Source organism: Haliotis rufescens, unplaced genomic scaffold (genome assembly GCF_023055435.1).
Source record: "Haliotis rufescens isolate VD_foot unplaced genomic scaffold, xgHalRufe1.0.p SCAF_75, whole genome shotgun sequence".
Taxonomy (NCBI): domain Eukaryota; kingdom Metazoa; phylum Mollusca; class Gastropoda; order Lepetellida; family Haliotidae; genus Haliotis; species Haliotis rufescens.
Window position 1 is genome coordinate 1,130,090 of NW_025964367.1, and position 18,704 is coordinate 1,148,793.

An 18,704-nucleotide genomic window follows, 5' to 3' on the forward strand; every position below is an offset into this window, starting at 1 on the left:
CGAGGCTGCTGGAGCTGTAGATAAGCATCCTCAATGTCAACACTCTTTGTGTCACACACACAAGACAAGCACACAACTGGCCTCCAACAACAACTCACTATTCATCCCACCTGAAATTTGTTGTTTGTTTGTTGTTTAACGCCGCACTCAGCAATATTCCAGCTATATGACAGCGGTCTGTAAAATAATCGAGTCTGGAGCAGACAATCCAGTGATTGACATCATGAGCATCGATCCACGCAATTGGGATCGATGACATGTATCAACCAAGTCAGCGAGACTGACCACCCGATCCCGTTAGTCGCCTCTTACGACAAGCATGGGTTGCTGAAAACCTATTTTCCCTGGAACTTTACAAGTCCTGAAATTTGTAAGGTGGAATCTTCCCAGTGGGGACATAGAGGCCATGTCTTAAAAGGAGGGCCTGCCTTAGAAAGAGGGCCTGCCTGGATGTTGGGGGCCAGTTGGTTAACTTGTCTATCATGTTTATACTTTCAGAGAATGTATCGCAAAACACACAATGAGCTTTCTATACAAGCTTCTGGGAGCCATTGGTTCTGGTGAATTGGAACAAATCAAGACTTTGTCTAAATGTCCACTGTGACAGTTGATGAGAAAACTTTGTATAACTGTGAGGTTTGAAAACGATGTTCATATAACATTAACACACAATGAGGTGCAATCACAACAAACATCACATTTGAACTTCAACAGGATTTATTGCCTTCAAAAACAATTTTTGTCAGAATAATTTTTTCGATGACAAGGAATGAGGGGCCCTTTTAAGTGGATGTGCACATTTCATCTAGTAGACACAAAAGTCATGATTAAACCATAACAAAGACTATTATCAAAGTATTTTTACCAATCCTGACAATTAGCCAAAGTTTCTTTTCACAATGGACATTTAGCAATCTCACAGTGGAGTTATTCCCCTTTATAAAGTTGACTTGACACTGACCCTTACATCATGGCAGTCATGCCCTGAAACACAGGCTGCAGATGTCCGCTACTGGGATTAAAGCCACAATTACCAACATGACACTGATAGACAAATCATAATCGGTGACAATCCAGGATTGAAAACTAGCATCCTTTCACAGCTAAGGGAAGTAACTATGTGAAGGAGACGATAGGTTAATTCCATCTTTCCCACGATACTGTTTGATTATCAGAAAACATAGAGCATCCATCAACTGTACCGCATATCTATACAATGTGTACACAATGAATGTTAATGAAAGCAGGCTGCATATATACATCATGTTCAAGACCACATTGTCTGGTGAACTGTTTCATGTTTATCTTAACTGTGTGACGAATAACAAATCTTCATTAAATACCAAACCGACCTGCATTATCAAGCTTGAGTGAGTGAGTATGGTTTTATGCCGCTTTTAGCAATATTCCAGCAATATCATGGCGGGGGACACCAGAAATGGGCTTCACACATTTTACCCATGGCGGGAATCGAACCCAGGCCTTCGGCATAACGAGCAAACGCTTTAACCACTAGGCTACCCGACCGCCCCTTATCAAGCTTGAGGTGATAGATACAAACTATAGACAATGTGTTGTTAGGAGAACCAAACTTAGAAGACAGTCCTTGCTCCAGCAGAGAAGAGCTACTATATAATACTCAGGGATGAGAATGGATATTTTCCTTTTCAGCTGAACCATCTTTGCAATGTCCATAATTTGGGGGTATTTATGGGGGTATTTATGGGGGAAGCCATAAGATTTCAACAAATTTGTGGTCACTAAAATTCGCGAATCTGCAGAAGATTCTCATCCCTGAATACTACTGGTACAGTTGGCCCAGGTGGCACCACCAGCATGTGAGTCAATTTAACCCTGAACGACGTCAGTTTCCCAGATTCAACAAGCACCTGTTTCTAGAGATGGAGACACAAGTCTCCCAATGTACGTTCTGTGTCATGTTGTTTCCATGGCTGATCCACTCTCACCTTTTGAGCGAAGGTAGGCCTCATACTGCTCAGGAATGTTCTTAAATCGGTTGATTTTCTTTTTTATCTGTTTAGGTGTGTCCTGGTAATAGTTCTTTGGGTCCCGTGCCATTGCCTGCACAAAAGCGAAGAAAATGTTTCAGCATTATCATACCATGAATACATATTAACATTGCTTAATAAGACTGTATGTATGTTCCACTATCACCTTGATTGGAAAAGGATGTCATTAAGTTGGTTATATTTATTATTAATTGGTTAATTTTGGTATCTGATCTGATCTTCATCATGTAGTAATTCCTACTGATTATTAATTACGCCCTTATTTTTTAAAACATTTTCATCTACGGGTATCTCACAGTGCATCTTCTCAAGCCAGGGGAGCTAACTGACTATAAAAGTCCAGTTTCTACCCTTGCCGAACTAGACTGGAATTTCTGGGGTCAATTATAGTGCTATGCTTCCAGACTTGATTATTTACTAACCGCCGTCCATATAGCTGGAATATTGCTGAATGCGGCATTAAACAACAAATAAACAAACAAATCGATCATAGCACCACAAGTAGCTTTTATGAGTTGTGTTCCTCTATGTTCCTCCACTTGACCAATCAGATTCCACCTCCCATATCACTAGCATTTGTTTCAAACAAGATGATCAGATCGATAATCAAGATCTATATTGTCAAAGAGCCTTGTCGTACTTTTCGCAAAGTGCATCAAATCATGCAAGCACCTTGATTAGAAACATGAAAGGATTTGGAAAATATCTGTTGATGAGATGACGGTACACATGCTTTACAAATTCTGCAATCGACAGAAATCTGCAAGGCAGTTGATGAACCTGACATTGATTTCGTTACACGATTTTCATTTGACAATGCATAGACTCATTAGTCCAGGCAAGTCATGATTCCATAATTCCTGCCTAGTTCGGCAAGGGTGGAAACTGGACTTTTATAGTCAGTTACCTCCCCTCCCTCAGGTAGACGCTTACAGTGGTACATCCCCACATGTATACCTTATAGTCCTCGCCGTGTTTCTCCATCATGTGTGCACAGTATCTGACCTCCAAGTCTGACAGTCTTAGTCTCGCCTCCTGGGGAATATTGGCCTGCTTCTCAAGGGCTGAAACAAACAACAGCGTGTACTAAGACCAGCCTAATAATATATGGAAACAGAACCTTGAGCAAGGATGGCGCTGTTCTATAGAATGAGCTTCCAGTGGATGTCAGGAGATGGGAAGATGTCAGGAGAGGGAAGATGTCAGGAGAGGGAAGATGTCAGGAGATGGGAAGATGTCAGGAGATGGGAAGATGTCAAGAGATGAGAAGATGTCAGGAGATGGGAAGATGTCAAGAGATGGGAAGATGTCAGGAGATGGGAAGATGTCAAGAAGATATGAAGATGTCAGGAGATGGGAGGATGTCAAGAGAGGGAAGATGTCAAGAGATGGGAAGATGTCAGGAGATGGGAAGATGTCAAGAGATGGGAAGATGTCAAGAGATGGGAAGATGTCAAGGGAGGGAAGATGTCAAGAGAGCGAAGATGTCAGGGGATGGTAAGATGTCAGGAGATGGGAAGATGTCAGGAGATGGGAAGATGTCAGGAGATGGGAAGATGTCAGGAGATGGTAAGATGTCAAGAGATGGTAAGATGTCAAGAGATGGGAAGATGTCAGGAGATGGGAAGATGTCAAGAGAGGGAAGATGTCAGGAGATGGGAAGATGTCAGGGGATGGGAAGATGTCAAGAGATGGGAAGGTGTCAGGAGATGGGAAGATGTCAGGAGATGGGAAGATGTCAAGAGATGGGAAGATGTCAGGAGATGGTAAGATGTCAGGAGATGGGAAGATGTCAGGAGATGGGAAGATGTCAAGAGATGGGAAGATGTCAGGAGATGGGAAGATGTCAAGAGATGGTAAGATGTCAAGAGATGGGAAGATGTCAGGAGATGGGAAGATGTCAAGAGATGGGAAGATGTCAAGGAGAGGGAAGATGTCAAGAGAGAGAAGATGTCAAGAGAGAGAAGATGTCAAGAGAGGGAAGATGTCAGGGGATGGGAAGATGTCAGGAGATGGGAAGATGTCAAGGAAGGGAAGATGTCAAGAGATGCTAAGATGTCAGGAGATGGGAAGATGTCAAGAGATGGGAAGATGTCAGGAGATGGGAAGATGTCAGGAGAGGGAAGATGTCAGGAGAGGGGAAGATGTCAAGAGAGGGAAGATGTCAGGAGAGGGAAGATGTCAGGAGATGGGAAGATGTCAGGAGATGGAAGATGTCAGGAGAGGGGAAGATGTCAGGAGAGGGAAGATGTCAGGAGAGGGGAAGATGTCAAGAGAGGGAAGATGTCAGGAGAGGGAAGATGTCAGGAGATGGGAAGATGTCAAGAGAGGGAAGATGTCAGGAGAGGGGAAGATGTCAGGAGATAGGAAGATGTCAAGAGATGGGAAGATGTCAGGAGAGGGAAGATGTCAGGAGATGGGAAGATGTCAGGAGATGGGAAGATGTCAAGAGATGGGAAGATGTCAGGAGATGGGAAGATGTCAGGAGAGGGGAAGATGTCAGGAGATGGGAAGATGTCAAGAGATGGGAAGATGTCAAGAGATGGGAAGATGTCAAGAGATGGGAAGATGTCAAGAGAGGGAAGATGTCAAGAGAGGGAAGATGTCAGGGGATGGGAAGATGTCAGGAGATGGGAAGATGTCAGGAGATGGGAAGATGTCAGGAGATAGGAAGATGTCAAGAGATGGTAAGATGTCAAGAGATGGGAAGATGTCAGGAGATGGAAAGATGTCAGGGGATGGGAAGATGTCAAGAGATGGTAAGATGTCAAGAGAGGGAAGATGTCAGGAGATGGAAGATGTCAGGGGATGGGAAGATGTCAGGAGATGGGAAGGTGTCAGGAGATGGGAAGATGTCAGGAGATGGGAAGATGTCAAGAGATGGGAAGATGTCAGGAGATGGTAAGATGTCAAGAGATGGGAAGATGTCAGGAGATGGGAAGATGTCAAGAGATGGGAAGATGTCAGGAGATGGGAAGATGTCAGGAGATGGGAAGATGTCAAGAGATGGGAAGATGTCAGGAGATGGTAAGATGTCAAGAGATGGGAAGATGTCAGGAGATGGGAAGATGTCAAGAGATGGGAAGATGTCAGGAGATGGGAAGATGTCAAGAGATGGGAAGATGTCAGGAGAGGGAAGATGTCAAGAGAGGGAAGATGTCAAGAGAGGGAAGATGTCAGGGGATGGGAAGATGTCAAGAGATGGGAAGGTGTCAGGAGATGGGAAGATGTCAGGAGATGGGAAGATGTCAAGAGATGGGAAGATGTCAGGAGATGGGAAGATGTCAAGAAGATATGAAGATGTCAGGAGATGGGAAGATGTCAAGAGAGGGAAGATGTCAAGAGATGGGAAGATGTCAGGAGATGGGAAGATGTCAAGAGATGGGAAGATGTCAAGGGAGGGAAGATGTCAAGAGAGCGAAGATGTCAGGGGATGGTAAGATGTCAGGAGATGGGAAGATGTTACGAGATGGGAAGATGTCAGGAGATGGTAAGATGTCAAGAGATGGTAAGATGTCAAGAGATGGGAAGATGTCAAGAGAGGGAAGATGTCAGGAGATGGGAAGATGTCAGGGGATGGGAAGATGTCAAGAGATGGGAAGATGTCAGGAGATGGGAAGATGTCAAGAGATGGTAAGATGTCAAGAGATGGGAAGATGTCAGGAGATGGGAAGATGTCAAGAGATGGAAACATGTCAGGAGAGGGAAGATGTCAAGAGAGAGAAGATGTCAAGAGAGAGAAGATGTCAAGAGATGGTAAGATGTCAGGGGATGGGAAGATGTCAGGAGATGGGAAGATGTCAGGGGATGGGAAGATGTCAGGAGATGGGAAGATGTCAAGGAAGGGAAGATGTCAGGAGATGGGAGGATGTCAGGAGATGGGAAGATGTCAGGAGATGGGAAGATGTCAAGAGATGGGAAGATGTCAGGAGATGGGAAGATGTCAGGAGAGGGAAGATGTCAGGAGAGGGGAAGATGTCAAGAGAGGGAAGATGTCAGGAGAGGGAAGATGTCAGGAGATGGGAAGATGTCAGGAGAGGGAAGATGTCAGGAGAGGGGAAGATGTCAAGAGATAGGAAGATGTCAAGAGATGGGAAGATGTCAGGAGAGGGAAGATGTCAGGAGATGGGAAGATGTCAGGAGATGGGAAGATGTCAAGAGATGGGAAGATGTCAGGAGAGGGGAAGATGTCAGGAGATGGGAAGATGTCAGGAGAGGGGAAGATGTCAGGAGATGGGAAGATGTCAAGAGATGGGAAGATGTCAGGAGAGGGAAGATGTCAGGAGATGGGAAGATGTCAGGAGATGGGAAGATGTCAAGAGATGGTAAGATGTCAAGAGATGGGAAGATGTCAGGAGATGGAAAGATGTCAGGGGATGGGAAGATGTCAAGAGATGGTAAGATGTCAAGAGAGGGAAGATGTCAGGAGATGGAAGATGTCAGGGGATGGGAAGATGTCAGGAGATGGAAGATGTCAGGGGATGGGAAGATGTCAGGAGATGGGAAGATGTCAAGAGATGGGAAGATGTCAGGAGATGGTAAGATGTAAAGAGATGGGAAGATGTCAGGAGATGGGAAGATGTCAAGAGATGGGAAGATGTCAGGAGATGGGAAGATGTCAAGAGATGGGAAGATGTCAGGAGAGGGAAGATGTCAAGAGAGGGAAGATGTCAAGAGAGGGAATATGTCAGGGGATGGGAAGATGTCAGGAGATGGGAGGATGTCAGGAGATGGGAAGATGTCAGGAGAGGGGAAGATGTCAGGAGATGGGAAGATGTCAAGAGATGGGGTGATGTCAGGAGAGGGAAGATGTCAGGAGATGGGAAGATGTCAGGAGATGGGAAGATATCAGGAGATGGGAAGATGTCAGGAGAGGGAAGATGTCAGGAGAGGGAAGATGTCAGGAGAGGGAAGATGTCAGGAGAGGGAAGATGTCAGGAGATGGGAAGATGTCAGGAGAGGGAAGATGTTAGTAGATGGTTTGATATCAGCAGCTTGCGATCAACATCTTCTTCAAAAGAGCAATTCTGACTGAGTTCTTTAAAACAGGGAGTATCTGGATAAGATGTGATATATACATCTATAATATATTTATTAATACACATCAATCAAAACAGAACAGTTAATTCAATACATAAAATTTAGCAGGGAGTATCTGGATAAGATGCACAAATCTATAATTTATTTATTAATATACATCTATCAGAACACAACAGTCTATTCAATATTTTAAATTTATTAAACCCATCACCATTCTTGAACTAGTGTATGTTATTATGCCACAGTCTGCAACAGTCCAGTTATTCCACAGTGGCCTATTAATAACCACCACAGGGCTAGCCAGACAAGTGGTTCACAGCAGAAGCAATGATCCACACTTTTTGACACACAGATAACATAATCATCGTTTCACAAAGCGATCTTATCGCTAAGATGATCGTAACACCCAATGAGTCCCAATGAGTCAAAATACAAATTTTACTGAAACCAATGCATCAAGTTTACAAATTTCTGACATGTGAAAACCATTCTGTTTTACTTGACAACATCATGGCAAAGTACTTATCCATCTCCGCACAGCAGACAAATATCGCAACACAAAAAGGTGTGAGTGAAAACGATGATGAAAGTAACTTAGGAACTATTTATAGTGATGGTTGACATGATTCCGAGGAGTTGGAAGCAAATATAGACATGGAAAAACTGTCATTGTCGGTGACACTCGAAAGTAAATAAAAAAGTAAATCAAACAAAAAAATCAAACAAAGAATGGCTAACGAAGAATGAATGGCTAATATACTATTCAAGATTAATGCTGTGTACATATCATAATAGGAATTTGATTAAATTACTTCTAAAAGTTAATTTTAAACATTTTGGGCTACCTACAATATTGGCCTGACTTGTTGATTTTACTAGTGGCTACCTGTAAAAAAATATAGCAACAAAACAGGTTCTGGGTAAAAAAAAATATACTTTGGGGCATGAAACATCACTTGATCTGCTAGCATTGTTTTATATGCAGAGATAAAAGTTACTGTGACTTTTTCAAGAACTTAGCCAGAAATAGCAATCAGCTATACACATATTTTCCTCCAGATCTACCTGTGATTCAGACAAAAAATACCAATAATATAACATAAAAGAATTTTGATCCAATGATTGGAAGAAATTGTATCTGAAACTATTTTTTTACCAGGAAAAGTATATTTCAATAATTTGATATTTCAAGTGCAGATTTTACTCACTCTCATTAAAATCAAATCCTAGTGTTCACTACCACTACACAAAGATCATAGGACATCCCATGACAGGTCACGTCAGAACAACCTTTCAGGAACTTTGACCGACCAATGACATAACTAACAAGAAGTCAACATAAGCCAATCAAATAGCAGCTTCCATTCCAGACTATGCTTTGAAAAATATCAATTCAAATTTGTAAAACTCAACAACAAAATTGGGGAATGTCTAATAGATGGACGAGATTAACAAGAAAACACATTCAGACTGTCACTTTCCACGATCTAGTAAGCGACGCTCTGATTGGTCAGATGAAAAGACGTTCTAATGTGATGTCCTCAGATCTTTGTTTAGTGTTAGCAAGAACTAAGATCTGACTCTGATGTATGTACGGAACAGTTTGACAAGTCAACCTTAGAAGCTTCCAACAGTTAAGATATTTGAACATGAAAACATAATGTTGATATATAATAGTGAAACTATAATATATATAATTTTTGAAGAGTCAAAGTAGGGCATTTATGATACTGTAAATCTTGAAATTAACGCTGCATAATTTGGATAGTGGAAATACCAACTTGAATATAAACACACAGTTTATTGAGCAGCAGTTGCAACAAGTATATAACAATGTCATTCAAACAAGAAATTACACAACGGGCATTCGTTGAGTTATCACCGTTGGTGTCAAGAGTTCTTCCCACTCGTTGACACCTTCTCCACGTACCAATCAGTGAACTGTTGTTGGTTCAATTATTTTATTGCCTTTGATCTTCCTTTATACCAGTCAGCAGAGTAAACATGGTAAACATATAAACTGTGTGATGTTTTTTAGGAAAACACTGTTTATTGTTTATTGGAAGTGCAGGGTTAGAAACTAACAGTTTTTGTCCACTAGTCCTTATAATGATAACATATAGCAAAACCCTTAAAATGGGCCAGTTTCTACTAGTCCTTAGCATACCTTTACTATTGGGCAGTTTGGTAAGGACTACAGGACTAGTGCCAATTTCTAATGCTGGAAGTGCACTACACACTTTGTGCTATTTGCTGTTTGATTGGATAAAGGTAAGGATATGTATCATTCCACTGAGGATGGGATGGGGTTGGGGTTGCATTGATATTGAGTCGCATTTTTAGCTTGGGGTCAGCAGTCGTATTAATTTAGGGACTCATTAATTTCCAGATTTACAACATATGTATCTATTTTCTGTTAACTATGGTTCGTTTCAAGGTGTCAGTTATTGTAATCTGATCATGGTTCTGTAAATAACAGTGAGTTGGTGGGATCTGCCGATAAGTACACACCAGATTTCGCCAAACTAATGTAAACAATGTTGAATTTTGGAAAAAATAAATGAAATAGATCACAAACATATGTCTGAATATACATGTACAATGAACAGATTTTATAACCAGATAGGTGATAACAGGAATAAATTGCCTACTTCTGGAGGGATTTGTTGACATGGTATTTCCTGTGTTACTTGCTCATGGTAATGTCTGCATTGGGGAAAAACATTAAAATTTGTTGAATGCGTGTATTATGTGCATCACCCCTCTACACAGATGTATTTTGGGGAGAAAAAGTGTACACTATACGCATAATGTAAACAGTTACATTTCTAAGGGGTCATTCACATGTCTTGTTGCATACTTTACTCTCATTTCCACCATAGCAGAGTCACTGATGAGTATATTTACCATCAACAACATGATGCTTGACAGCTTTCTTCTTTTTGGATTTGATTGCCATGACAACTTCAGCAGACTTTGTCAGAAATTCCTGAAATACCAAACACAATGACAACATCAGACAGTGGAACACACATGGTACAATCACAATACAAATTTGGCTTTGGCCATTGTTCCGCTTTAGCTCGATGACGTTTTGCTGAGGTGCAGTTTTAGCTTTAACCATTACGACATGACATAATATTTGTATGTATTAGCCATCATGACCACCCAATACCCTTATACAGCAGATCTAGGTATACATGTGTATTGGGGACACAGATGTCATCCTTTGACAAAACATGGTATACAACACATGTTCAAAACTCACATAGCAACAAAATAGCACACCTTAGTTTTGGGGATCCTTATGGTTTGGTTGGAGTCCGCTGACAGCCCCATGTCCTGCATGTTCTGTGCTACAGACTTCTTCTCATCCCAAGCTTCACTTACAGTCTCACTGAAAAATGATTGAACATTATACACAATAAACTGACATCCCAGCCCAAAAAAAGTCAAAGCCAAAACACACTGATTTCTTGTCAACCCATTTCAGGTATTTGACCAGAAAAACTAATCGTTTGTTTGTTGTTTAACACCACACTCAGCAATATTCCAGCTATATGATGGCGGTCTGAAAATAATCGAGTGTGTACCAGACAATTTAATCCAGTGATTGACATTATGAGCATTGATCTACGCAATTGGGACACGATGACATACATCAATCAAAGTCAGCAAGCCTGACCAACGAATCCTGTTAGTCGCCTCTTATGACAACGATAGTCGCCTTTCACAGCAAGCATGGGTTGCTGATGACCTAATCCAAATCGGATCTTCACGGGATGACACGCCTATCGAGGTAAATAATCTTTAAGTTTTCATCGTTTTGGTTTTTTTGTAATATTTCAGCATTTGTACAAACTCCTGTATATCCCCTCATCCATTCATCTTTGGGAAGTGCTACTCCTAGGGTTTAGGGACGTGGCTCTAACTGAAATTGTGCACTACTCGTCTTTCAGTTAGCGTGAACGACGTCTATATGTACCTACTTCAGCACGTTAAATAAAGTTCTCCTGCGATGAGGCCCTGACTTATAGTAAATTATACTGTATAAACATTTCTAACAGCCTTACCATGTTATTTTTTGTAGTTTGTTTTTGTTTTTCCAACTTCTTTTCCGGTCTTTGGTATAGTTGTATGTCTTATTTCTGCTCTGTTTTCGTATTTTCGTCATGGTTCTGTCACAGAGTATTTCTTCAAGCAAAACATCAACACGTGCTCAAGGACGCGACTATGGGTATGACAAAATATGGAATGACTTCCGAAACAGATAAACACACTAAGTGTTTTATTGAGGCTAAACAAATTACGACTGTTACATCATACTGCTTACATTTTAACAAGGATAGCGCTATCTAACTGTAACATACTTTTATTCTCAAAAGAAATATATCCATAACAATCAAATACCGCTATGATCCCTTTTACTATTTTCCAACCGGATGTTTCCGATGATCTTACAATATCAAAATGTGAGATCAGTACAGCGGTGGAAACAAATGTAATACTTGATGGTATAAACATTGGTGTATGTTTATTACACTTTGAATCAATTTTTGTCCAAAAATACCATAAAGCAATGTCACAATGCTATCGCAAGCCGATAGATGCCGGTTTTGTGAAATCATAACTGGATAACTTTCGGATCCTTATTCCTGTGCAGCTTCTTTGTATTCTAAAATGGCGACCTCTACAGAGTCTGAGATAGAACAGAAGCCTCCACCTCAAGAATATGCATATTTACCACCACCAAGAGAAGAACTTGGCTATTACCAAGAGGGTTTGAAAGAGAAGTTTATCAGGAAAACGAAGGACAATCCATTTGTTCCTATAGGTACATTGCATTAGTGGGCACTACCATTCAAAGCGTACAGTTGCTGTGTCCACTTCACTCTACACGGTGTCGTGTATCATTTCGTATCCCGTTTGATTCGTATCTCGGCACTTCCCTCGCCTCTAGTTCCTTTTGTATCCCTTCAGTTTCATATCCGCATTATACAGGACACCTATCCGCTATTTGTCTTGATGCTACTAATAAAGCCGCACGCGACAGCATCACTATTTGATATATTTAGAGCTATAAAGCTCAAAATAAGCATAATAAAATGACCCAACTTGCATTTGTATGGTATAATTGAATATCACATCAATGTCCAAACGTTAAAAATTGGACATCAACATTGAAAAAGTAATCGAGAATAGAAGTTCCATAATTACGTGCGACAATCTCATCAGTGACATCCATCCGGTTGAGCCACATTTCAGCGAACACATATTTTGTATCTACTTTGGTAATTCAACATTACATTTACACCGAAACAGTTAAATTAAAGCCATTTTGTCGGGGGCAGGTCCCCCCCAAATCCCCAGTTATTCTAGCGAGGCGACAAAAATGGCATCTGAAAAACGTAGAAAACGTGACTAAGGAATAAGCTTATGCACATCCCTTACCAAAATGACAGAAGGTGTCCGGTATACTGCATTCTTGCCTCAAATCCCTTCATCAGTGTTGTACCCTGTTATATGTTTGAGTAATTGTTATACAAACACAAATTCACTTGTCAATTAAACCATCATTCACTTTGTGACACCAATGATTAAGGAAGACATGCTGATAGTTGACAAAGTTCAGTATGTAAGATAAAGTTTAATATGTAAATGCCTGCAGTGTTTTGCTTCAGTAAGTCTTTTTACAATATGTGCTGGTGATATTTCCTCCTCTGAGCCTTTGTTGGATTGCCCCCTCCTGTGACATCCAATCCATGTGAAACGAGGGTCATCGCCTCTACCATGGCCCTGCACAGCAATTGTACTCTGTTCACCATTATGGAGGGTGTTTTTTTTAAGTCTGATACTGTCTTTGCTTCCCACTTTCTACATGGGTTGTAGCGAAAACGGCACTGGGCGAAAATGGCACCGGGCGAAAACGGCACCTCGACTCGAGCGAAAACGGCACCTTATTTATTTTTACCTTGGTCAAATAAATGATTTTAAACTTACATTGTAACTTGCAAAGGCCAATAATTGTGAGATGTTAAAACAAGTTTACATTAGAAATTAGCCTCTGCTCCAACTATAATCCAACTTAGCTTAACTTATTGTGAAAACACTATACGCTTTGAAGTTTTAAGTACCTTTACTCAATTTAAGCTGAAACTGTATTTAAGAGGCCTAACATGGTGCTGTCAGATCACAATTATTCACAATGGCCTTTCAATGTGTTGCATGCGAGAAGAATGTCAGAAAAAATCAACATGCTGTATCCTGTGATAACTGTGACCAGTGGACCCATTGTGTATGTGGAACCGGACTTTCTGTGGCCCGTTAAAGAGAAATTGTGCTGTGTGAAATGCGTTGCTCCCGTCATTGAAGAGGTGATCGGTAACTTTGATGTCAGTTTCCAGTCAGAATATGCTGAAGAAATGAGAGTACCAAACCTATCAGAAATTCACATTACGGCTTCAGATGTACTCTATACATCAAATACCATGTAAATAAACCATAAATATTACCACAAAAATCGTTGTTATCGTTATTAAAAATAGAGGTGCCATTTTTGCCCGACACAGAGTAGCCGTTTTCTCCAAATGCGGTGCCGTTTTCGCCTGCACCCTTCTACATGATGTCTCAAAAACCGATGTTCAGGATCTACACAAGTTCAATCCCTTGGTCCTGGCATCACGGTTGACGGCAGATAGACGATACCTGCAGCCCAGTACTCTGTATTCTGTACATATAGAATAGTCATTTGAATGTCCTTCCTTTGTTTATTGTCATTATTCGGGTTCCCAGACTCAGTACCCAGTAAAGGGTGAAGTAACTCATCTGTAGACATGGTAGAGACTCCGGTCTTCAACATCAAAGTCATCTAAAGGCACAGATGTTTTGATGGTATCTAGACCCTTTTACCTGCACACCACTGCTTTGGGCATGTGCTGCCTGGTATAAGCTTGAAGATCCTCTTGTGGATATTGTCAGTCATTCCTCTTCTCGTCTTAGCCTGATTCAAGCCAACAGGCATGACTGACAGCTTTGATGAAGTGTTAAAAGAGATGCCAAGCTGGCTCACCCTATTGTCTGTGGGAGATAGTGATTTGTTTTTAGAAGCTGGAAACCTTGTTCAAGCATGTTTTCCAAATAGGATGAAAGATGAAGGAAGAAATGCATAGTGTGAGATAGGATAAATATATAAATATACAATTCAATGTCCCAGAAAACAATTGATTTCTCACAAGTCTTTTTAGGGAGATCTATCTTTCAATAGTTATCAAAATCCCCCATAATCATTGCTGATTATGTTAGATATTTTTTATGAATTTGTCATTTTTTGAACAGACATTGTTCATGTTCTTCTAAATCTTTCCATGGTACCAATACTGAGAAAAGCATCTTACATACATCTTGCCAGTTTCTATCTGGAGACATCCCAGCTACGATAATGCCGAGGACACAAAGGCACACATGTTTTAAAGGCCTTGTGACACTCTCATGTCTAAAGTTATATTCATATCAAAAGAATTATATTCATTATATGTATGGAATCAAAATTCATGATTGATATAGGTCCCAATTATCACTTAGGAATGATAGTGCTACCATTGGAGCACAGTTGGCGTTAGCGCTTTTAAAATTCGCTTGGGTTGTCACAAATAAAGACCTCAAAATATGTACTTTTAATTGAGCGCAAGAGTGCAAAGTTTATGTTTTCACAAAATAAATCCTCGACCATCGTATTGTACATCATACTGGCTACATAATGGTGTTAAAAAAGTATTACCATTTTTTATGATACTTGGACATTAACAACACTTGTAGATATTTAATGAAGGCAAATGTTTTCAGGTGTTGCCATGACAACCCTTGCCCTAACATATGGTCTGTGGCAAATGAGGACCGGGAACACACGTCGATCACAGACCATGATGCGAATGAGGATTGGTGCCCAAGGGTTCACTTTGTGTGCCGTGTTGGGCGGGGTTTTCTACAGCGCCATGAAGGCCAAGAAGAAGCCTGCGAACTGATGTACATGATATTCAAGACTGTTCACAGTGTGTAGATGTGCGGTTGTAATCATTGCACCTCTCAAACACATGGAATATTGGCATTGAAGAGGGGCTTGTAATTGTAATTTATAGACTTGGTATTATAACAAGCCATAACTTTGAGAATATATATTACAAAAAGAAAGTGTGTGTTCATGCAGAGAGTGGTGTGTAAGCATGTAAGTAAGGATTAGAAATTATGGATGAACAACTTCCTTATTACAATTAAGAGCGACGTTTCAGTGTAGGTTCTAACACCATTATCAAGCAAGTGATGAAAAACTTCTTTATTACAATTAAGAGCGACATTTCGGTGTAGATTCTAACACTGTTATCAAGCAAGTGATCACTTGCTTGATAACGGTGTTAGAATCTACACCGTTATCAACACCGTGATCACTTGCTTGATAACGGTGTTAGAATCTACACCATTACGTCGCTCTTAATTGTAATAAAGAAGTTGTTCATCCATAAATAATTATCCTTACTTAGTACTCCGGCTTCTAAATGCCTATCAAAGAAGTGTAACTGTGTAAGCATGTAACATTGTGTGAAGGGATCTGACAGCTCTAAACATTATGCTGGATCAGATTAGTTTTGCACTTCTATCATGTTGTCCAGCTCAGAAATAAGAACATTAATTTTTAAACTGTACAACACAATATCTTTTCCAATAATACTGGTACCTATCAAATACTTCACATTGAAGTATGAATCAAATAAAACGAAATATTTTTATGCATTTAACTGTCTTAAATCAGGAAGTCCTGTGATGTGGATTTATTAGGGCTTACACCAGTACTGAACAAATACTTCAAATATTGAAATGTGTTGAATATTGAAATAGTATATTGAGACTTTTGACGGTCCTAAATCAAGAAATGGTGTCATGTTGATTTATTAAAGATACCTCATCATGCTCATGTCTTATGTTTGTGATACCTTTGTTCAGATAACCTTAACAAACACTGTTCCTGTTTTAATACTGTTAATATAGCCTTGTAGTGGTAACATGCTATTACCATGGTTACAGTGGCCTGTCAATATCTCAAAGATTGATTTACCGTAAAGGTCTACGTTTTTGTGTGCCCTGGATATAAGTTCACATTTTGAAATAATGTATATAATTTGGTAGTCCAATCTTTGTAAATAAATTACTGAGTACAAATCTTCAGAAGAGGTACCACATGCTGTTTCATCCTCCACTGATAAACTGTTTCTGCCTCTAGTCCGTGTCAGTAAAATGATAAGGGTAATACATGTATTGATTGTCTTACACAAGTTCAACATGGTATCTACAAGGCACTTTACGGACTAATAGATGAGGGAACAATTTACTGCGTAAGTCAAACCATTGCAACCATGTAGTGTTTTTCAAATGTGTGCTGTGATAGTCAAACATGTATATACATTGTTAAAAAGGGATGTTTTGTTAAACATCATTATGAGAATCATTGTACCAACTGCTCCACGTTGACCTGAATGAAATGTCAGGGCACTGTTGTCTCGAGATGAGAAACTTACCAATCACACCAATATGAAAAGGAAATAGGTCATGGATTACTGTCCTTCTCAGTAAATCATCTATAACAAGTATAACAGTGTGATTGTTTCTGAGTGTGAAGTAATGGTATTTATAACCCAGATAAAGGTTAAATAACTTCGTAACCTGCTGTATTATGTTTACAAAATGTCAATAAACTGTTCAATATCATCTTGTGTTTCCTTGTGACATATACCAATGAATTATTTATTAGTGATTGATAGGGAGAACATAGATAACCTGAGACAAACTGCCCTTGGTTGATTCTGGAGCAGCAAGCCATCTTATCTGGGATAGGCTACCACTGGATGGTAGTGGGAGTGTGTGAGTAGCTTTTTGAGCTTGATTTTATGCCGCTTTGAACAGTATTCCATTTATATCACGGCGTGTCAGCTTTACCTTTACCACTTTGGCGAATCTCAGGTTTTGTGCCGACAAACTTGGAAGTCAGGGTGAACCATGATTCAAGCCCACAATCTTTGGTCTTTGTGAACCCAAGGGACACAACTCTGCACAGCAAATTGCGGGACCTTAGAAATCTAGACCACCCTTGCCCCAGGTGGTTGTGGGATGTGATCCTGGACAGCCTACCGGGGGTGATAGCTGGAGCATCATGCTACGGGCTAAGTGGATGGTTGTGAGAGGCAATCAGTGGTAGACAAGCTGTATAAGGTGTTACAGATCTCTGTGCCATGTGTTGTATCATTCATGCCTGCCACAAATCTATGACCTTGGGTTTGAATCCCAGATTTGCCCTGATTATGTTCCCTGGTTTGTCAGCGACATATTTGTGCTTGTTTGTTTCCCTAAAGTGGTACACATCAAAGTCCTGCATCACTTCTGGCTTTGCTCCCACATCACGCTGACACACCGTGATGTAACTGGAATACTGTTCAAACATCTCAAAGCCACATTAAACCAAACTCACAAACCCCAGACTGTTGGCAAATCTAAGACCAACTTGACCTGCAGTCCTAATATTCCTGTTTGAAAAATATAAATAAACGTAGTAAACTTTCAACAAATATCTTTATTTTCAGCTTATCATCATGCCAGTGATGACGTGTAGACTGCATTAATTGATGCATTTGAGCTTTTCAAATGTTTCTACATAATGGCAATTGGCATATACATTTTCTTAAAACAAATGTTCAAACAATATGTTCCAGATGGGTAAAAGGTTTACTTACAGACAAGGAAACAAACATACACTTATAACAGCAGAACAACGCCGTGATATGACTGGAATACTGGCGTTAGACACAACTCACGAACAGCAGAACAATACTGCAGTAAATCAAAATCATCAAGGTTTTGATAAATATAAAGAAAGTGGTGAACTTACTGACCTTTAACAATGATACCCAAACAAATGCCTATTCATACATGTTGAAATACTATTACATTATATGCTACAAGTCCTAGTGGAGCGACGTCCACCTTTGGACAGAATCACAGTGTAACAAACTGGTGACATTCACAACTGACGCTGATGCAATAACAGTGTATAAACAGGATACATGCTGCTCGTCTAACAAACTGGCATAAACTAGTAACAATGAGGTGGGAAATGGGGTTTAGCGACTCATTCAAGATTATCGCATTTACGGTATAAAGCAACAGCCATACACTTATGTGTATGTGAACCATATTTTAACATCTTTCGGAATGACGAGGCTGGTGATTGAACCACCAACCTACCAGGTACAAGCTTTACCCACAAGGCCATGGATGCGGTAACAACACCATAGGATGATTGTCTGATCATTGATTTTCACAGGACAATGCTTCTGTTGTGTATACAGAATAATTATGTAAGACATAAGGGAACGACAAGCATGTGTTTGACAGAGTGCAAACCTGATACAAATAAGGGTGCGAGGTATTACCGATATATCGGAATATTGAGGTTCACTTTTTCCAAGATACATATCACAATAATATGTTTTAATGCTCGGTATATAGGGTTATTTCACATAGGTCTTATATTGTGAAACACTTCAAACCTCTAATACCCATCTCTCGATACTAATGTTTCACTGTGACTGA

At 40.2% G+C, this 18,704-nt stretch overlaps 2 protein-coding genes across 4 annotated transcripts in view; one reads left to right on the plus strand and one right to left on the minus strand.

The window, feature by feature from the left end:
• LOC124150607 (nucleolar protein 16-like) overlaps positions 1–11,407 on the minus strand; it is a 37,296-nt gene extending 25,889 nt beyond the window's left edge. Inside the window, exons 1-5 of one of the 3 annotated variants that reach the window (XM_046522558.2) lie at positions 11,144–11,407; positions 10,359–10,467; positions 9,978–10,059; positions 2,988–3,094; positions 1,968–2,082 (exon numbers count right to left, since the gene is read on the minus strand). In XM_046522558.2, coding sequence (XP_046378514.1) covers positions 1,968–2,082; positions 2,988–3,094; positions 9,978–10,059; positions 10,359–10,467; positions 11,144–11,244 — 514 coding nt within the window. In that variant the 5' untranslated portion in view covers positions 11,245–11,407. The remainder of the gene's footprint in view (positions 1–1,967; positions 2,083–2,987; positions 3,095–9,977; positions 10,060–10,358; positions 10,468–11,143) is intronic. The other 2 variants (XM_046522559.2, XM_046522560.2) reach the window with 2 other exon arrangements.
• Positions 11,408–11,548: 141 nt separating this feature from the next.
• LOC124150610 (HIG1 domain family member 2A, mitochondrial-like) lies at positions 11,549–15,257 on the plus strand. Its single transcript, XM_046522567.2, has 2 exons — positions 11,549–11,904; positions 14,913–15,257. The coding sequence occupies exons 1-2, from the start codon at positions 11,751–11,753 to the stop codon at positions 15,089–15,091; spliced, it is 333 nt and encodes a 110-aa protein (XP_046378523.1). The 5' UTR covers positions 11,549–11,750; the 3' UTR covers positions 15,092–15,257.
• Positions 15,258–18,704: the final 3,447 nt, after the last annotated feature.